The sequence below is a fragment of the Triturus cristatus genome, chromosome 2_2, assembly GCF_964204655.1.
Source record: "Triturus cristatus chromosome 2_2, aTriCri1.1, whole genome shotgun sequence".
Classification (NCBI taxonomy): domain Eukaryota; kingdom Metazoa; phylum Chordata; class Amphibia; order Caudata; family Salamandridae; genus Triturus; species Triturus cristatus.
This window is the reverse complement of record NC_140582.1, coordinates 1,233,795,458-1,233,822,602: the sequence shown is the minus strand read 5'-3', so window position 1 is coordinate 1,233,822,602 and position 27,145 is coordinate 1,233,795,458. Positions and strand designations below refer to the sequence as shown.

Genomic DNA, 27,145 nt, shown 5'->3' with positions numbered 1-27,145 from the left:
AGCTGAGTCCCGGAGCAATGGGACGGCAGACCATCTGTGCAGCGAAGAAACAGCTCATGACTCGGCTCTGGCATTATTTCAATTTACGGCTTTCAATCTAGTCAGCATTCCTCAGTGTGTGTGTTTGGGGTGGGGTTAGGTGGCTTGAGTGTTCAAGACACTTTAATAACATTCTAGTGTCATGTTTTTATGCGTTAAGGTTCGAGCTCAGGCAGCGGGATACATAAACAAAATTATCACAGCTGCTTGGCCGGCAAGCACGTGTTTGGTGGAAGCACACAACTTCTGCCCAATGAAAACATGTACCTCTGGTTCACAACATGTGGGCGGAGCCAAAGCCCCTCTATAGTGATGCTCACATAATTATCTGCTGACAGCTGCACTTTCAAGACAGAACAAAACAAAAAAAGGGGAGGACAAATGTTGACACTTCTATTACCCTTTATTTGAAAATGTGATTAAACAATAAAAAAGATTATGCATAGGTTGTACAGCTGCAGAGTATTCGTGCATATACAGCGAGCAACAGAACAACATGATCTTTCTCCCAGAGGGTCTTAGCAGGTTTGTAAAAATCAGTCATCCAATCAGGAACGAGATGTCTTAGAAGGTCTTTAACATTTCCGTCTAGAGTGGTGTCCAGCGTTGAAATTCCTGAGTCTTGACTTTCATCCGGACCCTTTAAACATCTGTCTTATTGTTGTGTCATTCTAGTAAAATTTATAAAAGAAACATGTGTAAACAGTAAATTAACTTTAAGCTCCCCAGTCAGTCAGCAGATACAACGAACCAAAATACAATAACACGTTTATATATTTCATTGACCTTCCCAAAGTCAAACATGCAACATATATGAACTACTCAGCTGCTCCCTCTGAGTAGAGCTCTACGGTTATGAAGACATCTTACATGGAGTAGTAATGAAGAAACATAATATAAAGTCATTTTGTTGTTATTAAAAGTGTCATCCAGAGAAGAGGAAGAAAAGAGTTCTCTTTGCTCAGTCCCTTATCTCTAACAATCACCATGAAGAGGAATGAATGAATGTTTGTTGGATGACATCACCTGGGATTTTGGGTTGACCCGTATTCACAGGATAGTGCCTTTTAAACAATGCAAGCTCTAACCCTCAACAAAGTTTAATCCTTAACAGGAATCCTGAGACACCTAAATAAATAAAGGGGTGACCCAAAGAATGATGTCTCAATGCAACTCAAAACCCTAGCTGATATTATCATACAAAGGGACAGTCTAGATAGGATAGTTTCTTACCTGTAACTCCAGTTCTCTCGTAGGGAATTTCCATATACAGTCATAAGCACTGAATAGTCCCACCCACACGCAGGGACCCCAGAGTTCTTTTTCACAATATATCTTCTTAATTGTAGATGTTCGCCTTTCTTCAGGAAGGCCAGCAGAGTCACTTAGGAATGACCAATATTATGCAGCCTGTAGGACTGGGCTACAATGGCCAAATTCTTCATCTTGTACTTAAAAAAAAAGGGGCCAGGATAATTATATATGTGTATAATTTCATGATATTTTAATACAACAGCATAAATCTCTTTCACAAACCCTTTTTTGATAGAGCATAGAGATGAAGGAGAGCAGGACAGTGTAGCTGCATAGGCTGTCATTATGAGTTAAAAATAGAGGCTGCTCAATGACGCCTCCTCCCCTGTTCTCGACATCTTAATCCCTACAGATTATGCCATTATCAGATGTGATCGACTTATTAAAATGGGGGGGGGGGGTAGAGGGGGGGTTGTGCAATGCTTGAATATATCTTTCATGCTTCACTATAAAACAATCTAAAAATGCTTTGTTGTCCTCATGTGAGCAACTAGTCACCGAAATCTGGAATAATTGCAAGACTGTCTGCGTGCGCCACAAGATTTATCATCCACCTGATGATAATCTTTTCTTCATCGAGCAATGGAGGTCATTAGCATTTGTTCGGACCAACCCAGCTGTATCTTTAACCTTCATTGGAATGACACAAATGACCCTTTAGTATGCTCCTTTAAGACTTTCCTTTCCAATCTCAATTTCACACAGGGCAGTAAGGGACCCACCCACAACAAGGGCGCTACCCTCGACCTTATCATAGCTAAAGACAATATCATACACTTGGCTGACATTCTACCCTGTGACTGGTCAGATCATCATCAAATGTCCTTCAACATCCTGGAAAAGATCACACGCAGACAGGGCCAACCTCCTAAACAACCGACTTGCAATCTGAGAGACATCAACATTAATGTTCTAACATCCATCACCAAGAACAGGCTTCAGCCACCCCCTAACATGACCAACCTGTATGATCTTTCCGATCACTACATTAGCACTTTGGACAATATTTGACACTATTGCACCGAAGCAACTCAAAAGGATTCCAGTCAAACGATCCAGACCTGGGTATAATGGTCCCCTAACTGATGAACGTCGCAAACCTAGGCTTTCAGAGAGGCTTTGGAGAAACTCTCCCTCCAATTCAAGCCTCATACAGTTAATGAAGATTAGAAGCACTTACAACAAACACATTCGCCATGCTAAAACCGACCATTTCAGGGCTCAGCTTGACGGCGCTAAAAATAGACCATAGAAGCTCTTCGAAATCGTCAAGCCACAAACTAACCACTCTTCCAACCATATCTCGACACCCATGACCTCCCTTCCTAGTGGGGAGGTCTTCTCAGCACATTTCTCTGAAAAGGCAAGAAAAACAACTGGAGCTGAACCGGCCATTCCAATTTTGCAGCCTCCGAACTCCTCCGCATCATCGGATGAATCTACGGAACCATCGGTAGGGTCTTCACAGTCCTTCCATATAGGCTTTGCTCCCAAAAACAACACCTCTTAAAATTATTTTCTTCTTCCAGACGATACAGAGCTGCTCCACTCTATGGCATCCTTAGAACCTTCCAATCACATCAGTGATCCACTACCTGCTAAGTTTTTTAAAGATCTCAATTCGGCCATTCTCCCTATTTGGTCCCGGGTCATTCGAGAATCTCTCTTGCAGGGGAGGATCCCCGACTGTCTCAATAGGGGTCAAGTCACTCCCATCCCTAAGAAGCCTAACACCGATCTAGCTGCTCCTAACAACTTACAGCCTATCACCAACATCATGACTCTAGCTAATGTTGCTCGAGGAATGTTTCCACACAAAGCTCTGCAACCACATAGAGAAATTTCAACTCCTTGACCACTACCAGTCGGGTTTCAGAGCAGGGCGCAGTACTGAAACAGCACTAGCTCACATCGATGATGACCCCCTGAGATCCCTTGATCTTATTGTCCCTTGTCTTCTGATCCTTCTTGACCTGTCCTTAGCCTTTGACACCATCAAACATGAGAACCTGATTGCTCTTCTTCAACATAGGATGGGTCTTTCGGGCCATGTCTTAAATTGGTTTGCCTCTATTTTACAGAACCACACACAAAGAATTCAAGTTTACCAGTACCCCAGTCACCATTGGAGTTCCTCAAATCTCCACACTTTGGCCCACTCTTTTCAACCCTTTATGGAACCTCTCCCCGATATTCTGAACCGTTCTAACATTCATTACCACATGTATGCTGATGACATGCAACTGTACTTCAAGATCTCCTCTCCAGAGGACATTAAAACCTTAAATGATGCACTCCTAAAAACTCAACAATGACTAACCCAGAACCAGCTTTTGTTAAATACTCTCAAAACAGAATTCCTTATGATTGCCCCAAGCAACCACTCTGCACATACCCTGGACTGGCTTAAACAACTCACAGCTCTTAACTGCACCCCTCATGTTGTTGACTCTGCTAAATCATTAGGCATTACCTTGGACAAATACCTAAATATGCAAGCTCACATCAGTGCAACTATTAGAGGAGCCAATCTTCAGCTCAGCACCCTTAAGAATATCAAGCCTTTCCTCCAGCCTTTCCTCCTGCCCGAGGACATCCGGCCTGCAGTTCAATCTCTGGCTATCTCTCAACTGGAATATGGTTTGGTGACCCTTGCTGGACTACCTAAAGCTAGTTTGGCTCCTCTCAGAGCCACTCTAAATGTATCGGCTAGGCTCATCGCAGGCTCCAGAAAGCATGACCACATCACGCCAGACTTAATTCAACTAAATTGGCTGTCTATGGAAGCTAGGTTACGTTTCAAGATAGCTTGCTTGACGCATAAAGCAATTCATTACAACACCCTGATTTACTTCGATAAAAAGCTTGAACTATCTGGCTCGATTCGGAACTTAAGAAGTTCAACCACCCTACTTTTGATACCTCCCAAATTCAAAAAGAAAAGAACTTACAGTCAGGCCTTCACCGGTCTTGCTCCAGGAATTTGGAACGCTCTTCCTCCCGAGATCAGATCCAACCCATCCAGTGCATCTTTCAAGAAACTTGTCAAATGGCTACATTTTGAGTGAACATCAACAGCAATAACCGTTTACCTTCTCTAGACTCCTCACTATGCGGATTTGATACTTCTTTCCTACCGTTTGTTTGAATTTGATGCTTTCTGTTCACTTGTTATCTCGTTCTTTGGACCTTCTGAACCTGTACTGGTCCCTCCGGTCTGCCTGACTCTCCTGCCCCTTGACCTTGATTGTTTCCCCTTTGTTTGACCGTGTGATTATTTAACAACCTCACTTGTCCTTTGTGTTGTTTTATTCTTGCTTTCACCACTTTGTACAGCGCTCTGATAAATAAATAAAAATGGCTAGAGGCGGAGTCTTCTGATGAAATGGGGTACCTCGAGGGAGATTGGTTGGAGAGCACCACCATTTCAGGGTCCGCGTCGCATGAAGGGATAGTTGTATCCTGTCTTCCCAGTTGCCTGTGAGTTGGTCCCACTGATCCTCGAGACATTCCTGATGCAACTGCCACCTGCTGAGCATGATGGGATACTGGTGGTCTCTAGGTTCTTAAAGGCGCAGCCTCTATTTTTAACTCATATAATGACAGCCTGCTCTCCATCTCTATGCTCTATCAAAAAAGGGTTTGTGAAAGAGATTTATGCTGTGGTATTAAATCATCATGAAATTATACACATATTTAATTCTTCTCCTGGCCCCTTTTTTAAGTACAAGATCAAGAACTGGGCCATTGTGGCCCAGTCCTACAGGTTGCTTAATATTTGTCTTTCTTAAGTGACTCTGCTGGCCTTCCTGAAGAAACGTGAACATCTACACCTAGTAAGATATATTATGAAAAATTGCTGCGGGGTTCCCGCAAGTGGGTGGGACTATTCAGTGCTAATGACTAGAAATGGAAATTCTCTACGAGAGAACCGCATTTTCTCAATGTGAGCGATATGGGTAGGGTATGAGAAGTTGGTAACTAATGCTGCGGGTAAGGTGTCCATTGTGGTTAGGGATGAAGTCATGGATTTTTATTCAGTTTAGAAGCTGCTTGCCACTGATTGTAGTTTTCTTAACAAAATTGTCAATTTAATGACAAATGCGTTTGGTATTATGTGGTGCCCTTATGAATTTGTTCATATGTATGTTTCCATGTGATTTTATCCCCGTTAGGTTACCATGTTACCATGTATGACGAGTTACCTCATCAATGGTGCCTTTTACAAGCAGCAGTTGTGCCTTAAATATATCCCTTGGCTGTCCGGAGTGTACCAAAGTCTATGTAGTGTTAATAAAGGTTGTATTTTCCTAAATCCTAGTACAGCTGAAACTCTGCGTAACAGTGAGCTCAGAAGTGCACTTTATTTATTATACACCACAGAAATGATTGGTATGGAATCTAAACAATCTTTTGCCTTCAGCTCCATGGCTATAGAACAGCATAGGCCTCCCCTACCTATCTATCGCACCCTACCTATGAGTCACTGGGAAAGGAGCCTTTTATTTCGCCTAAGAGCAGGAACTGTTAAATTTGCATTATGCTTTCCTTTTGGTTACCATTCCAATCTCGATCATGTACCCTGTCCATGTGATGGTGTGAGCGGTTTCTTTGTAAATACTATTTAAGGTACACAAGGTGGCTTTTAAATCAATTTTTTTATAAAGAAAGGGCCTATTAGCCTGGATAATGCTTATTTGTGGTTACTCACTTTGGCTGATGAAGAGTTTTCTTCCACACAAGTACTTTTTTGAGAACACGCAAGACGATGTCTAACCCCTGAGCTCTTATATTTATGTATGAAAGCTTTGTATAAACTTATGTATGAACTGGTATTTTTTGTATGATTTTAAACCGTTTATTGCTAATGGATTTTACTATTACTCTCCATTTGTTATTTAATTTGTTATGTTGCTGTGACTTTATGGATACCAAGTTATCTGAATAAAGTTTTCTGAACGGAACTGAACTGAACTGAAAGGTGCTGCCTTGCATCCATGCACATCATTTAATCACATGTGTATATTTATTTCTGGTACTGGTGGCTAATATCTAAAGGACTACAAGTCCCAGAATGCAAAGAAAATACATGTCCTGGATTAGCTACACGCACATGGACTAGGTAAACTTAATTACTCTTGTGACATGTGCCAGCAGGGAACTTTTTTCCTGAGGGTGATGCAATGTAGGTTCATGGGAGTTGCATTGGACTGGTACAGACAAACATTTGTCAATGCCCTAACTGTATTGCACTTCTCGAGTAGGCACAAGTGTTGAACTGAGTGTGGTAATGGGACTGTGGCTGCACAAATGCAATATTTGTGGTGTGGGAATAAAGGCTACAAAGTAAATGTGCATTTCACATGACACAGTAAATGCACATGTCTTGTTCACAGCAAGAGATGACAACAGTCTGCATTCAGACATTCCTGGGCCAAAATGACATGCAGGCTTAACTAAAACTACAGATTTAATAATATTTCCTGGAGTTATTTGGGGATGCTGCGAATCCCAAAATATAGGAAAACTGATTCAAAATGTATATATTCACCTACATCTGCCTGCACGCTCACTGATGTGGACCAACACCCTGACAGCAGCAATATGGACGGAACCACACCTAGATTTGATTTACTGAATGGCGACTCGTTTCAGGTGCTTGCGAACCCCTCTGTCCTCCCTGCTTCATGAGGAACGAAGGTTTCCAGATAAATAGGATAGTCAACCTAAGGGTTTGTGGTACAAAATAGGTGCTTCAGCTGCAAAAAATATATTTTACTTTGCCGTCCTTTCTGAAGCCACTCCGTTGAATTTACGTTTATAGAACGAGCCCACTAGATAGTGCAATTGGGGTCCCTCTCTGTGCCACCATCCCTTTCCTCATCCTTCTCAAACTTGCATAAGCTCTGTCCTCTTTTCCCGAGCCCACTGTGCTGTACCCCTTTTCGCACAGAGCCTCATTGCTTTGTAGCTAGGTTCACGCTATACAAATACACGGACTGCAAGATGAAGCATGAATGTAGAGCAGCTCCTATGGTGAGACTCATCGCATACAGGCAACAACTGAGATCGACACCCACAATAGGACTCACTGCCCACAGGCAGCAGCTGAGATGAACACCCACAATAGGACTCACCATCCACAGGCAACAGCTGAGATCGACTCCCACAATAGGACTCATTGCCCACAAGCAGCAGCTGAGATGAACACCCACAATAAGGCTCATCCTCCACAGGCAACAGCTGAGATCGACACCCACAATAGGACTCACTGCCCACAGGCAGCAACTGAGATGAACACCCACAATAGGACTCACCATCCACAGGCAACAGCTGAGATTGAGACCCACAATAGGACTCACCGCCCACAGGCAACAGCTGAGATCAACACCCAAAATACGACTCACTGCCCACAGGCAGCAGCTGAGATCGACACCCACAATAGGACTCCCCATCCACAGGAAACAACTGAGATAGACACCCACAATAAGAATCACCGCCCACAGGCAACAAATGAGATCAACTCCCACAAGAGGAGTCACCACCCACAGACAACAACTGAGATTAACACCCAGAATAGTACTCACCACCCACAAGAAACTGCTAAGATCAGACACCCAAAATAGGACTCACTGCCCACAGGGAACAACTGACAAGCCCTTGGAGAGCACACCTCAGGGTGACACACTTCAGCAGGTCTGCGGGCCAGGCGCTCCACTAGTCATAAAGGGCATGGTCCCCTTCAAGGGCAGTAATTCTCCATGTGCACAACAGGGTCCTCTGGCAATGTGCACCTCACAGTCTGGGTCCTCCGGTCCCACGTCCCCACAAGCGTATCTCACCCTTTGCTGAAGGATGGCACCAGTAGTTATACTGTCATGTGTCTTTGACGTTAGAGGTGGTTTAAGGGGTTTCCCTATGAACCACAGATCTCTCCCCTAAATTGTAAGCCTGTCTGCCATGGGGCCGAGGAATGCAGATCTTAATCTTTAGTGGGGCCATGATCTGGCACCTGGAGGGTAAGTGTCAAAACCTCTCTCCCAATCTATCACATCTGGCCTCAAAATGGCAGAGGTCTGTCATTCTAGTGGCATACCCTTGCGTAGGAAAGTGTCTTTTTTGGACATTGTTAGCATCCACTTTTTGCCTGGAAAATGATGTGATTGGACTGAAAGTACACAGGGTCTCTGCCAACCAGCCCCCCTGTGCTTCTTCTCAAACTGTACCTTTTGTTTCCCAATTGGCACCACTTCAGTACCCCTTGTAAGTCCCTAGTAAATAGTACCCCAAGTATCTAGGACATAGGCACTAAAGAGGGACCCCAAAGGTAGTAGCACAAATTGTGCCACCTAAGGGTCCCCTCACCAAGGATACACATGCTTCCATTTAAGACTGCGTGCCTTGGTGCAGACAAAACGGAAGAGTCGACATGGCACACATCCATGTGCACCATGCCCACATACACTGCATGGGATATTGGTAAGTCACCTCTCTAGCAGGGTGCACTATATCCCCTGTGAGGACATATCTGCATGAGCAGATTGGCCCTTGTAAGTGAACAGGGAAGTCATAGAGAGTACATGGGCTGGAAACCCATCATTACGAGTTACCCAGCTCTTCTCCATGATGGCTACACTGAATTATGGGATGTTTGGTACAAAACATCTCATCTTAATAACGCTGCACTGATTCTAGTGTCAGATTTATTAATAATTGCACCCAGAGGACCCTTTAGAAGGGTCCCCTGACACCTACCAACTTCTAGTGTGTTCCTGACTGGTCTCCACCAGCCTGCCATTACTAGACATGTTTCTGGACCCATGGGGTGAGATCCTGTTAGACCTGGCACCTTGGCGTGAGTCTCCCTTCCACTTTTTGTCGCTGTGCCTCATGTGGTTTTATGGTGTTGGCTGCTCAGAGCACTGTGCCACTGCCAACCAGTGCCACAGTGCAAGCGCTCCCTATTTAAAATGTATATGTTGGTTGGATTCCATGATTGGCTTATTTGGTTTACAGTCAGACCCCAGTAAAGTGCACCAGGAGTGCCAGGTCGTGTAAATACAAATGCTGCTGGTGGGCTTGGGCTTGCAGCACTGGTTGTGCCACCCACAGAAGCGGCCTGGTAAAATGTGTCTAGGTCTGCCATTACAGAACCTGCGTGCAGTCTGGTACTGTCATGCTGACTGGGCAAGTGCACACACTTGCCAGTCTCTAAACCTTCCCTTTACTTCATGTGAGTCACCCCTATAGTAGGCCCAAGGGCAGGGTGCATTGTAAGCATAAGGTAGGACAAGCCCTGATGTGTGTGGCATGTCCTAATAGTGAATTACAGCCCTTTTCGTTTTTCACTATTGTAAGGCTACCTGTTCTCATAGGCCAGAATGGGCTGTTAAGATTGTTACATCCTATGATCCTAACAGGCCCAGGGAATATGGTAGAAAATCGAGTTTAGTACGCCTGAACTCAGAATAATAAGATACATCTTTTAGCAAAGGTTATTTTAATATTCTGCGTTTGCAAATGTCACTTGTAGAAAGTTGGCATTGCTTGCCTAACCATTTCAGCCCGCCTCTGCGCTGATGTGTATCTGCTGTCTGGCTTGTGTGAGTGACAGGGCTGGTGAATCCCAGAGGGGCAGGGCTAGGTAGCCTGGCGGTGAATAGAGAGATCGACTTATAGATGGGTGGGAGGAGAACACCTGGACTCTGAATAGGGCTGTGCTCTGCCACCACAATGCTGGCTCCACCCCATGTGGAGCGTCTAATGACTCTGCCCTGCACACTGAAGGAAGAAGCCTGCATCATGTCAACAAAGTGCTCAGAAACCGGACTGAACTAGGCAAGGGCCCCCCTGGCCTGCAAGAACAAAAGAAATGTAGTATAAATGTAGGAGCCCTGCTCCTAAGAAATTAGATCCTGCTACAAGACGAACCTCTGCCTGAGGGGAAGGAACCGGGAAAGCTGTAGGAGGAGTACTGTCCCTGTCCTCGGGGATTGGCCTGCAGTGGTTGCCTTGCTGCTGAAGGAGAGGAGAAAGATTGCTGAGAAACTTTACTTCAACTTGTGCTGTTTAAGGTCTCCAAGGGCTTGCGCTGAGCTTGCCCCCTGAACAAAGTCCCAGTTGCAGTGGACTTCACCCCCCTTGAAAACCGCCGTTCTCCCCGTGAAGCTGACGCTGAGAAAAGTGTGCGCCTCCCAACTCGGCGCGTACACTGGCAAGCCTGTGCCCCGCTGCCCGGCCCGAACACCGCGACTAAGGCCCCTCACGAGCCGTAGCTCGCAACGTAAAGGAAGGACTTCGTGACGCTTGTTATTTGCCCCTCTCCGCATCGGACTATTCTGCGTGCCCCCTACCCTTGTTGGGGCAGGTTGCGGCGCGTAGAGTGGTGGGTACGTGGCTCCCCACAGGAGCGTACTGCCTGCTTCGCACCACGCTGAGAATAAAAGCTCCACTCTCAAGGTACGGCTCGTACACCGCAATGGAGAGCCAGCGCACCGTACCTCTGCACCGTCCCCCTGAGCATCGTGACTGAGGCCCCCTTCGAGCCGTAGCTCGCACCGCAATTGAAGGACATCGCATCATACAACGCGCTGGGATTCAACGCATCGTCCGTGACGAACTCTTACAGAAAAAGGTACTGTGCCCCCTTCACACCGTATGGTGTACGCTCCGCCCGGAGCCCCTGTAGCGTGTGGAAGCCCCGTTCGTACGCACCGTAGAGGTACGCATCGCCCAGAGCACCTGTAGCGTGTGTAGCTCCGTTCGTATGCCTCGTAAGGTGTATGCATCGTCCGGAGCATCCGCAACCGCTTGTGAGCACCGCTCGTAAGCTTCCTTCCAGCCCGTACGAACCGTACGAAGTACCCGAAGCGCACAGAACTGTTGGAATACTCTTAAATTCAAGAACTGCTTATTGCTCAAAGTATTGTGGGCCTGTTTAACGTTATTGGGTCTTGAGATAAGTCTGCTTATATAAAAAATGAATTTTTTTATAAACCCAATGTGGAGTCCATTTGTGGGGGTATCATTGAATTACTGAATGTGGTCACAAATGCTTCACCATTGCGCCCTGAGATAAGCCTTGTCTGCTCGCGCCAAGCTACCTAGAGGGTGAGCAGGGGTTATTGTTGGAGTGTAACCCCTTACCCTGACTGGAAGAGAGGATCCCTGCTTGGCACTAGTCCCTACTTGTGTCAACCAGAGATTCCCAATTCTAACAGATCATTTACTCTCAGGGGCCGGAAACAATGCCTGCCCTGGGTGAAGGTGCTTCACACCTCCTCCAGGCAGGAACAGCTATCCAGGGCGGAAAGCTTTAAAGGCGATGCCACCTTTTAACTCTGCTCCACACTCTCCTACTAGCAGCAGATGGCAACCCCACTGTCCTAAGGTGGGGCAGGCAATGTGGACCCCAAGCTCACTTTCCACCATCTTGAAGATGGGGAAAATAGCCTATCAGGGTAATGCCCACTCCCCACGTGGGCTGAGCATTTAGAGGGTGTAGTCACCCTAAAGGTAGGTAGCCCATTGACTACTACCTGACACCCCTAAATTTAGTATTTAGGTGGCACCCCTGAGGCCTGAGATTCAGATTCGACAGACACAAGAAAATCAAGGACAAAGAAGAGCAGCTGACCTCGAGGTCAGAGAGCCTGGACTGAATTTTGGCATGAAACCCTGCTGGCAGCCGAAAGACGTGCCAATCACAGAACACTGTCTCGTCCTACCACTGGAAGACTTCTAAAGAAAAACAGGGGCCCTCCAGCACTTTGCCAAAAAGCCTACAAATTCCCTTGGAGTAGAGGAGCTACTCCCCTGAATTACAGGCACTGAAACCACAGTCCGAACTCCTGACTTGCAGCTCCCTGGCCCCGATGATGCTGAAAGTGCGCAAGAGAAGGTACCACAGCTCTGAAGGATCAAATCTGCCTCCTCGCCAATTTTGGAGGCACCGGATCCTCCAGAGCCAAGCAGCACCAACCCCAGGGTACTAGACGTCCTGCAACCCAATACTCACTACAAGATTCCAAGCCAGACTCCAACTGCCTGAGGACCAAGCACCCATCGAAGGATGTCAGCAGCCCTGAGATCCACTTTTTGAGTGGCTCAGCCATCCTGCACCAGCCTCTCTGATATGTTTGCCCATGACCGCGAGGTGCACTTTGCGCACAAGAGCTTGCATCATCTGTTTACTCTGCACCCAGCCCCACTGGCCGGGAAATCTCCCAAAACTTTGTGCTCCCATAGTCCCCAGGCCCTTGCGACCTCTTCACTCTTTTGAGTGCCTCTGGACTTGCCTACAAGTCCCCCTGTGCAGCCTATTTTTAGGTGGCCCCCCTTCTTTATAGCACGCCAGCAACTTACTCTCAGCACCCTGCTCCCAGCTGAATCCGAGACACACCCGAGAAACTGCTGGTAGAACTTTAGATCCTAGCTCTCTAGCATTTGGAATTCTAGAAGGTGAACCCCCAAGTCCAGCTGCACTGGGATTTATTGCATTCTATGTTTTTCTCCATAGGATAACATTGTGCATAATAGCACACAGCTGTATATTATCTGTGCATACCTTGATCTTTGCAGAAGCATATGACATGCTTACCTGTAACTGAAGCTCTTGGATCAAAATATATATAGACTTGCTATATTTTTTATAAATTGGTCTCGACTTCATTCTTGAGTGTATGTTCTAATTTATTGTTGCCTCTGTGAGTACAACACATGCTTACCACTACCCTCTGATAAGCCTAACTGCTCACCCACACAACCACAAATAAAGCACTAGTATTATCATCTTTTGCCTCTGTAAACCAAGAAGGGTCTCTCTGACCTCTCAGCACAGTGTACCCCATTGTGTCGCACTATATAGAGAGGTGGGTTTCCTACACCATGGTTTACGACGGTCGCTGGGGAATGCACAGATGTGCTCCCCCGACCCCTGGTGTCCACTGGAGCCAGCCACCACTGCACACAAGACTCTTAGTGCATAGAAATGTCCATATACTATAAGTGGCATTTCTACGTGTGTTATGCCAAAACCACCTTTACCACTGGAAAGGGTTTGGCATGGCGAAGCCATTGATAGGAAACATCACAAGGCTGTTCACATGGAATCTACTATTGCAGCTGAAATAATGTCAACCACTTTTCCATGTTAACCTATGGGAATAGCAAGCCTCACAGGTAGTGAAAACTAAGCCTGGGCGTAGTTCGCAGGGGTCAACTCTGCGGAGTTCCGCGAAGTGACCAAAAAACTCCAACACACTACTTGGAGTTCCGCAAGCGTTAGGATCATGTCGTTCACGCTGATTTTCAGTGCCAGGTGTTTGTCCCGGGCTGGAAAATCATCGCTAATGGCACCATGTGCAGCGCAAGAGGGCGAGCGAGGAAAAAAACTCTGCTCTGAGCTCTGTAACCCGGAGTGCGTAAAACTCCGCAAACTCCCCAAGCGGAGCGGAGTTCACCGGCCAGGCTTAGTGAAAACAAACTTAGGTATTCCTCACTACCTGGGCGCACTTGTGCTAGTGTGAACACAGACCAGCGAGGGCAGTTAAACCTCTACCATTTGTTGGTCTGGCGGAATAAATGGGGGCAGAGATTGTTATGTTATGTTATGTTATTTATATTTTTATAGCGCACAGCTGCCCCAGCAAAGGGGCGTCCTGGCGCTATGACAGACGCTACAACATAACACACAATAAAAGAAAAGGAAATTAACCAGACACGGGAAACAGTAAAGTTTTAATCGCCTGCCTGAAGGCGAGCAGGTCTTCAAGAGCTCGGATGTGTACAGGGAGCGAGTTCCACAGACCTGCCGCGAGCACCCTAAAGGAGCGGCCACCCATTCTGCTCAATTTAAAGCGCGGACAGACCGCCAGGTGAAGCCCCTCCGATCTCAAGGATCTCAAAGGAACATAGGGCGTGAGTAGGTTAACAAGTGCCGGCGGCGAAGAAGATTTCAAAATTTTAAAGGTCAGGCACAGCGCTTTGAACTGAATTCGCTGTCTGACCGGGAGCCAATGTAAGGCCGCGATGGTACCAGACACTGAGCAATGTCTAGGGAGGCCCACAATGGCCCGAGCCGCGGCATTTTGCACCCTTTGGAGCCTAGAGGCCTCCTCTTGATTCACCCCTAACAGCAGTGAACTGCCGTAGTCCAGCCGAGATAGTATAGAGGCCTGGACCACAAGCTGTCTGGTAGGGGGATCAAAGTACTTTAAAACCGGCCTTATTCCCCGCAGAATGCCATAGCACGTGGCAGCCACCTTCTTAGTGTGGTCCTTGAAGGTGAGCGCAGAGTCCAACCAGATGCCTAAATTTCTCACTCCAGAAGCTGGAATGGGAGTGACACCCAACTCTGATGGCCACCACTGGTTACCCCATAGCTCAGCATGCTTCCCTAATACCAACACCTCTGTTTTGGTGGCATTTAACTGAAGGCAGTTGGTGCGAAGCCAGCTTGCTACTGCCAACAAACCCGCTCGAAATTTGGGGGCCTCCACCTCAGGGTCTCCACTAAGTGTCACCGCTAGCTGTGTGTCGTCCGCATATGAGGCCATCGTAAGACCCCACTGTTTAACGACACCAGCCAACGGTTTCACATAGAGGTTGAACATTGTAGGGCTCAACGAGGATCCCTGTGGTACCCCCAGCTCCAGGGGATAAGTGGCGGATTGGCCAGGTGGTATGGCCACTTTAAAAGAACGATCTGATAGAAAAGACCGAAACCACTGGAGAGCGAGATCAGTCACTCCCGCCTCCTGTAAGCGTTGGATCAGTATATGGTGGGACACAGTATCGAAGGCAGCGCTTAGATCTAATAGTAAAAGCGCTGCAGTACGACCTGAGTCCAGAACCTGACGAAGATGTTCCGTGATGTAAAGTAATGCCGTCTCGGTACTGTGTCCCGACCGGAAGCCGTTCTGACTGGAATCCAATATCTGGTTGCGAGCCAGATGCTCAGACAGAACAGAGTTGACGTGGGCTTCTGTTACTTTGGCAATCCAAGGCAGCAGGGATATGGGTCGATAATTCTCTGGCAGCCGGGGGTCAGAGTTGGCTTTTTTTAGTATAGGAGTAACCACTGCCTGTTTCCATGCCGTGGGTACCGTTCCGTTGGACAATGACATATTGATAAGATTCAATATGGGGTCACGACAGAGTGGGGAAAGTGTGTTGATAAAGGCTGGCTTTAACGGGTCCGAGGGAGAACCTGACTTGACCCTGAGGCTAAGCCTATCAAAGGTCTCAATAGTCAGTTCAGGTAGCATTGCAAGGGTCTCATATCCCAACGTATCGGGGACAGTAACCTCTCGGTTCAGGTGGAGTGTGTCAAAACTTTGGTAGATTGTTTCCACTTTCTCCACAAAAAAGGAGGCCAACTTATCACAGTGGGAATCTGTGCAAATCACCTCTGAGGTGGATCTGTTTTTCATAAGATCCTTCAGTATCTTAAAAATCAGTTTTGATGGATTAGGGCTGGTAGCAAATTCTTGAGCGTAAAATGCAGCTCGTGTTCTGCAAATAGCTCTATGGTAGAGCTTCAGCTCAGTAAAATACCGAGTTTTCAGAGCAGGGCTGTAGGATCTTCTCCATTCCCTCTCTGTTTTTCGGCAAGCTTTTTTTAGTTCTGCGAGTGACTCATTATACCAAGGACTAGGTGTTTTTGTCCGGCCTTTCGACCACCGTAAAGGTATGAGAGAGTCCAAGGCATCGGTGATCCAGGCGCAGAACTGTTGGTAACCTTGTTCCACGTTAATAAAGATGCTCAGAGGTTTCTGTTCCAGTATGCTATAAAACTCTTCAAGCCTAAGCTTGTGCCAAAGCCTTTTTAGAATAGGTCTGTCAACAGCTATAAAAGGCTTATCGTGAACCGGACAAAAGGCTTCTATAAGCAGATGATCAGTCCACCCCATCAGCCTCGGATCTGACAACCTTACCCCCTCAAGTGTGGAAAAAAAGGGGTCCAAAATATGGCCCCCTGAGTGGGTTGGAAGGGTGACGAGCTGAGTGAGTTGGAGAGCTTCGAGGTTCGCCAGCAGAGTGCTCACCGTAGTGGATGACCCATTATCAAAATGGATGTTAAGGTCCCCCACAATGTTGAAATTGGCACAACCGAGTGCTATAGGACCGATCATATCGGCCAGTGCGGACCTGAAGACAGAATCATTGCCCGGAGGACGGTAAATGAGCATACCACTGAAAGTGAATTGATGGGAAAAAGCAACTTTGAAAATAGCACTTTCACATGCAGGTAGTCCCGACGGTTTCCAATCAGCTGGAAAACAGGATTTGACTGCCATAGCAATACCACCTCCTCTTGTGGTCCTATTGGAAGTGAAGACGGTATAGTTCTGAGGGAATGCAAGATTCAATATGGCAGAATCCGAATCCTGAAGCCAGGTTTCTGTCATTAGAAAGACATCGGGGTCCTCTTTCTCTAGCAAATCATAAATGGACAGGTGATGTTTTACCAGCGATCTAATGTTTAAACACCAAATACGAAGATCTCGGGATACAACACACGTTCGCGTGACAGGAATAGCATCTTCCAGGGAACGGATTTTAGTAGGGCTGTTAAGTGACCAGCCTTTGCAGGCACAGCTATAAGGGCCGACTAAAGGGTCCACAGGCTTACAGGCACTTCCTCTGGACATTCGCCTTATGGACAGCAGCTCGGACCGTGTGTAAAACACCATACCTGCCAGCATCGGCGAGACAACACCGCGACGAGAAACAGAGCCTGCCCCGCCTCGCGCTGCCTCGACACGGACGAGCGCAGACGGGCAGGACTCTGGCACGACTCCGGCTAAGCGACGGCGTCCACACCTGCGCGTCCCGCTGCGCGGGAGAGGGGAGCTTTAAGTAGGCTCACCAATCCTAGCGCGAGCGCGAGGACGCTCCAAGATGGCGCCCGATGTTACAATTACAGCCCTACCCAAAATGGCGCCCACAGTGAACCACCCCCGAGATCCAGGCCCGCCAAAACGGCAGTGAGGGAGCCAATTATGTGCGGAATGAGGAGGGGGCAAGACCCAGCTAAAAACAGGGGAGAAGTGCAGCAAGGTAAATTAAAACAAATAGACAAAAACGGGATTTTTAAAAAGCGAAGCGCCAGCAGCAGCGCCAGCAACAGCAAGTGCGCAGTAAAGTAAGCGTCTGTCAAGGCCGCCTCAAAACTGAGTCCGCCTTAAGTAGGCTCACCAATCCTAGCGCGAGCGCGAGGACGCTCCAAGATGGCGCCCGAAGTTACAATTACAGCCCTACCCAAAATGGCGCCCACAGTGAACCACCCCCGAGATCCAGGCCCGCCAAAACGGCAGTGAGGGAGCCAATTATGTGCGGAATGAGGAGGGGGCAAGACCCAGCTAAAAACAGGGGAGAAGTGCAGCAAGGTAAATTAAAACAAATAGACAAAAACGGGATTTTTAAAAAGCGAAGCGCCAGCAGCAGCGCCAGCAACAGCAAGTGCGCAGTAAAGTAAGAGTCTGTCAAGACACCTGGACTCTGGGGCCAAAGGACGGCCCCATACAGATAGAGATCTGCATTCTGTAACCTCATGGCAGACAGGACGGAAATTTAGGGAACACATCTGTGGTTCAATGGAATACCCTTTAAACCTCCCCCCAGCTTCAAGGGCCCAATAGGGCACCCCAAAAAGAGGGGAGATCCGCTTGTGGGGACGCAGGAACGGAGAACCTAGTCCGTGTGGTGCACATTGCCAGAGGACTCTGTTGTGCATATGGAGGATAACTGCCCGTGGAAAGAACTGCGTTTCTGTCTGAAAAGTGGCTGGCATGGTCCAACGACCTGGTAATGTGTGGCACCCTGATGTGGCCCAAGGACCAGTTGGCTGGTGTCGTGTTCTCTTTGAGGTCTCCGGGATATCAAAGATGTCCTACGAGAGGCCCACACTATCTACTGGTGACGTCTGGAGAGCGGTGCCCGCTAAGTGCTCAAAACGCCTGCTGAAAGCTGGACAGCACGGTGTGTGCTTGTAAGTACAGAATCATGCCTCTGTCACATGGCTGCTAGGGACATTGTAGACCTCGTTAAGTTAGCATGAGCCCGGAAGCCATGATGTTGCTTTTGCGCATGTTACTACAAGCCTTTATTTTTGCAAGACTCTGTTTATGCCTTTCACATGAGAACTTTCTGCTGTGCTCGTTCCCTGCCTGTTCCTGGAGTTTAGTCTGAACATTGTGAGCAAGGTCGATAAACACTGCCCCTTGTTATTCTGTTCTGGTCAGGCCTCAACACCTAGACAAAAGATACCAATGCAGCTGTTTTTGCTGGAGACTCGTACTTTGATATTATGGGGATGCATGTTTAGGTAACATACACTTGGAGAGGGACCTTTCCAGGGAGAAGAGCAACACACACCTGTGATTTAGAAATACAATCTATGTCCTAAGGTATGGGGTCTGCTGACAAAGCCCAGAGATCTTCTATTATATAATAATATTCATTCTAACCAAGGGGAGGGAGCCTAGGTATTATAGTCCTTTATCAAAAGTCTTTGTGGCACGAATACTGCATTTTAGAGCACGGTAATTAACATGAATATTTTAAACTATCTTCGTGACTCTGTCAGATCTTCTTGTGGAGTTGTACGAGAGTGTGAGCGAAAAGGTGTGTCTTGTTATCGTGATTCCTGAGAGATCTGGGAGTGTTGTGTTCTGGGGTGTCTAATCATTGGTTTCTCCATATGTGAGGAGGGAAAAAAATGATAAACTATAGCTAGTCGGTCCTGGGCTTCTGGGCACTAAGGTGGTAGGAAGGCATAGCCCCTAAGCGTCGAGGCCCCATATTCCTGCACATAGATCTGTGTATGTGCAGAATCCCTGCAACATGGCGCCATGAACGTTCGGTCTGGTACTTATTTGCGAGACCCCTGAGTAGCGCTTGTGCTTTTCCACAATACCCTCTCACCAATTTCCAGAGACATCCGTGGTGTGAAGGATTAACCTCCTATATTAGATATTGTTGGTTATTCATGCTTGGATTTTAAAAAGGTTTTGTTTTTTGTTGTTCTACGCCCAGTATTGCGCTACCGTTTTCCTAGTAACTTTTTCTGTTTACATATGGCTGATGCTTTTGCCGCGCATAATCGCACGGCAGTAACTGCTCATTGGATGCAACATGGGGTGTCTGTTGCAGGAGCAGACATAATCCTTGTGGTGGAGGCGAACGCAGCTTATCGCTTCGAAGTCTTTTACTCCTGGGTTACGTTTCCAGCGGTGGATGTGGCTGATAATTTCTTTCATGATTTTGTACATGCCAATGTTCCTCAGGAATAACGTCCATACCGCTTACTTAAGGTTCTGTTGTCGGCTCAATATTTGGTTTAATGGCGTCCTTCCTCACCCAGTTATTGTGGTTCGTTTAGGCCCCTTATCGTTCTTTTGGAGGTCTCAGGGATATCAAAGATGTCTTACGAGAGGCCCACACTATCTACTGGTGACACCTCGAGAGCGGTGCCCTCTAAGTGCCCACATCGCCTGCTAAAAGTCCGGAGTGCTGAGTGCTGAACTTAAGAAGTTGCTCACATTTGCAGCGAAGTGGTTCCTGTACTGCAGGGACCTCAGCAGGCATCTTGTTGTTGGTGAGCGGATTCACCATTTGTGGGAGCCAAAGTGGCCCACTTCGTCTACAATACTGCATTTCTCTCCAGCACAACACCAACTGCATACTCACTGCAGTGGAGTGGTGTGGCTCACTGGTTAGAGGCGGCAGACCCGGAAGCAGAGGTCGGCCCGGGACCAGGGTTCGATTCCCGACGTGGCAGGGTCTTGGGCCAAGGTCAGCGGACTTGATAATTCTCGCCTCGGTGCCGACTCTAACCATGGATCCCACTCAGCAACTCTGGGCAATAACTTGCTTAATCTCCACTTACGGCCCCATCAGCGCCGGGGATGCTTGTCTTCACCTTGGAGATGCCCAGTAGGGACCATCTCACAGGAAAAGCCAGGATGGGTTCCCCAGCGGTATACAGCGCCGGGACGCCCCGTTGCTGGGGCAGCTGTGCGCTTTACAAGTATACAACATTTACATTTACTGCATGAGGTGTCTGGTTTACATGTTACGATCCTCGTAGGTGGCAAACGAACCCATTGCACAGTCTCATTCTACCTTGTGAGGCTTTGCTGAACTTGTGCCTGTGTCTGTGACTGGAATCACCTGGTACAAACGTCATCAAGGTGTGCCAGACGCAGTGCTTCATTACCAGGGAGGAACGGAATTTCAAATCTATTTTGTGTAGCCTGAAGTGTCTGTGTGACTCATCTTGTCGCGTGCCAGACCCTGTGTCCAGATTGCCAGGGAACAGCCCTTATCACTGTGTAACTTACGGGGTGTCCCCTCAAGCTGAAAGACTCCCCTGTGTGTTGTTCCTCATTCACTGCTTGTTTCCTCACTGGCCCCATCACGGTGGACCAACTGCCCTCTCCCCATTTGGCCCTATCAAGACTTTGTGGCACAAGGTAGGAGTGTAGGGAATTTACTAGGCAAAGGGATGCTTCCAAGAAGGTTAGGGAGCAGGTCAAGAGACTGCATGACCCCCTCTATGCGTCATAGAACTGGGCGTGTACCAGAAGGCATTGCTGGACACCCGTGTGTAATGCATTTTTGCTTTTAGCCTGTTTCTGCTTTACAACGTTTTGGTGAACCACCTGACAGGCACCAAAACCCCTCTTTGTTTATGTCTTCCTCTAGTTTATGCTTACTGTCTATCCCCACCTGCTTTCCGGGGACCCATACGAGGGGTGACCTCAGCCAGGAGTCGCCTTGTGTCCGGAGGGAGGGGCTGGTGAACTTCCATCAGGTGTGTCTGGGACAGTGGGGGTGAAGGGGTGAATTGGAGGGTGGCAGGAAACTTGGAGCCATGGGGTCTGCGGAGTGCTATCTATTGACCTGTTTGGTATCAGTGGCACCGCATTAGGGTTTTAGATGTGTATGTTAGTCAAAGTGCCCATACGGACCAAGCTGGTACCTGGTGCCTTGCGTAGCGGTGCAAAGTGAGTGTCAGTGTGTGGGAGTGACTGTCTGTGAACTGCCTGTGCTTCATAACAAGGGTCAGCGGTGTTGATTTATACGTGGTTCTCGTGCCAAAAGCACGTTACCTCTCAACATTGGGTTTCCCTGCGTGCCCTCGTCCTGCATTGCTGCCAAAAGTATTATAATTCTGTGTATGTACATATTACTGATATTAGCCCAGGGTGGACCCCATAGCTGTGTGAAATTTTACAATTAGGATTGTGAGGGTGGGCCGAGGGCTGACAACGTGTTGCACCGCATAAGGGTGCAGGGTGGGAATTAGAATAGGACTTTTCTCATGTGTGCATACTATCAAGATCTGATCAACGCAAACTAGGCCTAGTACTGCTAGTAATATTGCCAAGTGTGATTTGTGCCCAAGATCTCATGATATTCATGCTTAATGTGTGTGTTGAATATAAACAGCATATCTCAACGTCGTGTGTGAAGTCTCGGTTTTGTGTTGTGCAAAACATTTATTGTGAGCACGTACTGTGCTCTTGCTTTACACATTGCTTCCGAAGGACACCTGACTGCTCAGTGCCAAGCTACCCAAGGGCGATCACGGGTTGTGCAGTGTGTATAATCGCCTCCCCTTGATGGAAGCGGTGACTTCTGCCTGGCTGGGGCATCCCTTCGGCAATCCAGACAGTGCCGGTTCCAACTGCGATGAATTGTGAATTACAGGCGGTCCGCGGACTATCATTCCCACTCACACACACACACTCTACACCACTACACGGTGTGACAGGTGTCAGCCCAGTCCGCGCGGAATACTCTAGCACACATACGCACTCAGCACCCTAATGCGGTGCAACGGGTACGGTCAATGAATGACACCCTGCAGGCTCTGTGGTCCCAGCCTCTCTCCACCCTCTAGTTAACCCCAATTTTCCTATACCCCTGGGGTACTTGTCTAGGGTAGATCTAATGTCCTCAGATGCCACAATGAGGACGTATTTGGTGCTTTACTCGCTCCTAAACCCGAACTGAGTAGGGTTGAGAAAGTGATTAGTGTTTATGAAAGAGGCCAGCTCCTGATGCATGGCTTTTTAAACTATCTTGGAAGGGAAAGGTAGGTGTGATATGAGCCCATAGTTACTGGAGTTTGTAAGGGTAAGGATGGCCTTTTTCACTAGAGGCAGGATTGAAGCTTAGGAAAGTAGCCAGAGCTGAACATTCCATTAAAGGTATCGCCCAGATGCACTGTTATCGTTTTAGGAACCAGGGGCACATGTAAGACTTCAGGTTTTGCGAGTCACATATTGCAATTTTTAGTGGCTCTCAATTTGCGAGTTGCAAACCTGATGTACAACAGTGTCTCAGACACTATTTGTGATTCCCAAATGGACTGCAAGGGACCTGCCTCATTAATATTCATGAGGCAGACCGCAAATTGCGACCCATTGGAGATGGCTGGCATTCTTTGGGATGGTGGCCTGCTGGGGTCAGCAGACCACCAATTAAGTGACAAATTTTCAAATAAAGCAAGCTTTTTTTTTTAATATGTAACCTGTTTTCCTTAAAGAGAAACGGAATGCATTTAAAAAAAAGAAAAGTTTTCTATTCATTTTTTTACAGGGCTCTGAAAAAACGTTGGCGCCCCCATTCGCAAAGGGGAAGGGGTTCCTTGGGGACCTCTTCCCTTTTGCTAATGCAATACCACCAATTTGAAATTGGTGGTAATCTGCAAATGTTTTGTGACTGCATTCTCGGCTGCGAAACATGCATATATACCAGTGCGACTCTTTATTAGGACAGGACGCCCTTTATACGCCCCTTTCTAATAGCGACTCGCAAACCCTATTTGACGTCATACTTACGTAGACAAGGGTGTTGGGCTCTTCTTCTCGTCACTGAGTTGCAGTGCCACAGGACTCGTCCTGCCCCCCCCGTTGTCAAGGCCATGAATTTAAAGAAGTAACTATGACCCAGATTTTTGGCTCTTCCAATCCAGTTGTCGTTCACGCTGGTTGGTGGAGAGGCCGTGTAGATCTTCCCGTCTGACTTGGAGACACACCAAAGGTTGCCGTCGGGAGTAAAAGACATGAAGTGGCTTAAATGGCTCCATCCACCTCTGCCGATGACCTGGCTTCTTCCAATCCAGTTATCAGCTGCACTCGTTGGAGGTCTTCCCTTTAAAAGCGTATCTCCAGTCACTGCGTACAGGATCCCCTGGGGATCGAAGAAGAGGGCGGAAAATCCACCCCATCCATTATTACCAACTTTTTTAGCTAGTGGCCCCAACCAACTCTGGTCTTCATGGGCGTTCGGGGGGCCTGCGTAGAGCTCACCATGATGAGTGACGGCATAAAGATCTCCATTGGGGTGGAAGAAAAGGCGCTTGAATACTGCCCAGCCTGATCTCCCTATGCGCCTTCCAGGACCTTGGAGCCAGTTCTTGGATGGGTCTGAAGGCATGGGACCCCTATATAGCTCATAACCCTTCAGGACATACAGAAGACCCCCTGGGCTGAAGAACACATGGTTTACATCCTTCAGCTTCCCCAGAACACGAGCTCTGGACGTGAAATCGTCGTTGTAAGCAGCTGGGGGCGGACCCGCCCTGATGACGCCCTGATTGTCCACAGTGAACAAGATCACACCTGAAAAGCAACAGAGAGAGAGTTATTTGCACCTGATATGTATTCTCAGAAGGATAACAAGTCGGCACAGTATACTCTGGACAGTATTGCGTCATAGATTGCAACTGCACATCACCAGGGGTGGCAGGATAAACCCATGCCTTACCTCTTGGTTCTCCTGAAACGGATCAACTATAGAAAATGTAACGTTGGAAAAGGCCTATTTTTCTCCCTCAACAGAAAACAAAAAAGTCAAGAGGATGCACAGAGATGTGTTGTACATTGTAGAGCAGGAATAGATTCTCTTGTTTAAACACAGCAATTCTCACACATGTTGGTGACAGTGCAGAGCTGCGTAGATCAAATGTTGGAAACATGGGGCATATTTATAAAAGAGAGGCGTCGCCACTGCGATACGTAACTGGGCGCAAGAGCGACACAACTCTTAAGTTTGATTTATCAAGCCACGCAGGGTCCCCTTGCATGGCTCTGCATTGCTTCATAAATCTGGAGTAATGCAACACAGCGTAAATCGCTGCATGTATATAAATATGCATGTATGTATGTATGTATGTAGATGGTGTATAATGGTCATTCAGCTGTGAACTTGTGATGGTAACAAGTCCATGTGCTTTTATTTGTACTGCTGATAAAAATAGAAAGAGCTGTCCAACCTCACATGTGTGCCAGTTAGGAAGGAGCGTCTACGGAACGCCTGTTCACCGATTGTTGCAGGGATTAAACACAAGCACAGAACTATGCACAGGATTACGGGACCTTGGTGCATAGGGACTGGGTCATCCTACCACCTTAGTACCCAAGAGCCCAGGACCGACTAGCTATAGTGTCTCACTTGCATTCCTACCCACTCACAGAGAAACAAATGATTAGACCCCCAGAATACAACACTCCAGAGTCTCTCAGGAATCGCCATTGCAAGACACACCCTTTCGCTCACACTCTTGTACAATAAGATCTGACAGAGATATGAACAAGTTTAAAATATTTATTTGATCTAGCTTGCTCTAGTATGCAGTATATGTGCGACAACAAGCAGAAAAATGCATAATACAAATATGGTCAGCATAGCAGTTAGTCCGTAAATCATGAAAGTGGATGTCATTATGAAAAGACGATATAGCCTAACCCTCTCCCCTTGCTTAGAAGCTGTTTTATTATAGATTAGAAGATCGCTGGACTTTATCTGCAGACCCCATATCATAGGCTATAGATGATAGATCTACATCATAGGTGCTGTCTTGCTCTTCTCACTGGAAAGGTCACTCTCCAAGTGTTTGTTAGCTATTCGAGTATTCCAATAAGTCCCAAACAACAGCTGCATCGGTATGTTTTGTCTAGGTGCTAAGGCCTGGCCAGAACAGAATAACAAGGGGCAGTGTTGTTCGACTTTGCTCACAATGTGCAGACTAAATCCCAGAAAGAATATTGAGTTGGAAATGTCGACTTACACAAATATTGAGTTGGAGATATCGTGACACAGAAATATAGACAGCAAGAATATCGTGGTCAAGAATATCGAATTTAAGCTAAGAAATATTGTTTAAAAAAAATAAAGAAGTCCTTAATATCTTTTTCAAAAGTATAGTTTTTTAAAATATTGATTTTTTAATTAGTGTTATGCATTTTAGTTTACATTTTAAATGTATGTGATGCATGATATTTGTATGAGTATTGTTTACGTTTTTTAATCTATGTATTACATTTTTAGTAGCCATCAATTTTATTTTAAGTACATTTTGCGGTTTTCAGTTCGGTAGTGGGTTGTGGGTTTATAGGCGAATAGGGTTGAAAGTAATTTAATTATAATAATTTAATGATTAGTTTTTATTTATTAATATTTATTTAATTGAAATGTTATAGTATTAAGGGGTCTATTACGTTGTCCGACCTCCATCATAATGGAGGAAGGGACCGCCCGCCGGTATGTGCGGCAGTCCCGCGATTGGTATTAGGATGCGCCCGCCACACTGGCAGGTGCATCCCGCATTTTTTACATTGCGGCGGGCGGTGCTGTCAGCAGCACCCGTCACCACGCAAAAAAGGCATGTTGTGCATTTGCATGCACAACGTGACAGGCACAGTGCGGTGCCTGCCACGTTGTGCTTGCAAATGCAGGGGGGTACCATTGGTACCTCCCATGTGCACCCCCCACCTCCCCGAACACCCTGGGCGCACGCAACGGGCCACCAAAGAAAAAAACGCATGCTGTTCCATGGCGGAGGCTCCGCCATGGAAAGGCAATTCCCTGCCATGATACTAATATGGATGGCGGTGCCTGCAAGGCATCGCCACCATATTGCTGGGCTTTTCTGCCCGTTAGGCAATCGGGCGTATTTCCTACCGTCCGCCGGGGTCCCGTCCGCCATCAGAATGTGGCGGGGGGAAAGTCATGCAAGCGGTGAGTTTTGGTGGGCAGATCGCCCACCTATCATAATAAACCCCTAAGTGTGGGAAGTAATTTATTTGTAATTAATGAGTAATTTATGTTTAATTAATTTATAATTAGTTGTTAATATTAATTAATTGAAAATTAATTATGGGAATTGTGAATTGTAACTAATTATTAATTAGTTGAGCATTAATATTAATTAATTGATATTTAATTAGGGTATATGTTTATATTTGTGTGTGTGTGAAAATACGTTTTAATTGTTTTAATTGTGTAATTAATTTTAGCCGTAGGTTTGGGGATTATGGGGGTAAAGTGTGAAGTCAATTAATTTTTATGAGTTTTAATTTGTTTTTTAATAATAATATTTGTATTGTCTTCCATTGGCTACTACTACATAACAGAATTCTGTTCAAAATCCTTTTAATCACCTATAGAGCCATGCTTAAATCCGGACCTAAGTATCTTTCAGCACGGTTCTTTCCCTACATCACAACCAGAACTCTTAGGTCCTCATCAGCCAACCTCCTTAAACCCCCCATTTTCAGATGTAAAACAAAAGGAAGAAAAACAGTGGCCGCCCTGGGGACCAAAGCCTGGAACGTACTACCAACCCATCTAAGACTTCTAAATACAGAAACACAATTCAGGAAAGCTCTGAAGACTTGGATATATGGTACCCCGGACGAATGTTGCCTCTCAATCATTTAGCACTTATATGGCCCTCTCACCTCCAACCAACCAGCGACTGGATGGTCCTTACGGA

The 27,145-nt window shown here is 46.8% G+C and overlaps 1 protein-coding gene across 1 annotated transcript in view; it reads right to left on the bottom strand.

Annotated features, from left to right (window-relative positions):
• Window positions 1-423: 423 nt before the first annotated feature.
• LOC146863470 (uncharacterized) overlaps window positions 424-27,145 on the bottom strand; it is a 68,769-nt gene continuing 42,047 nt past the window's right edge. Inside the window, exons 3-4 of the mRNA XM_085642894.1 lie at window positions 23,208-23,990; window positions 424-710 (exon numbers count right to left, since the gene is read on the bottom strand). Coding sequence (XP_085499020.1) covers window positions 706-710; window positions 23,208-23,990 — 788 coding nt within the window. The 3' untranslated portion in view covers window positions 424-705. The remainder of the gene's footprint in view (window positions 711-23,207; window positions 23,991-27,145) is intronic.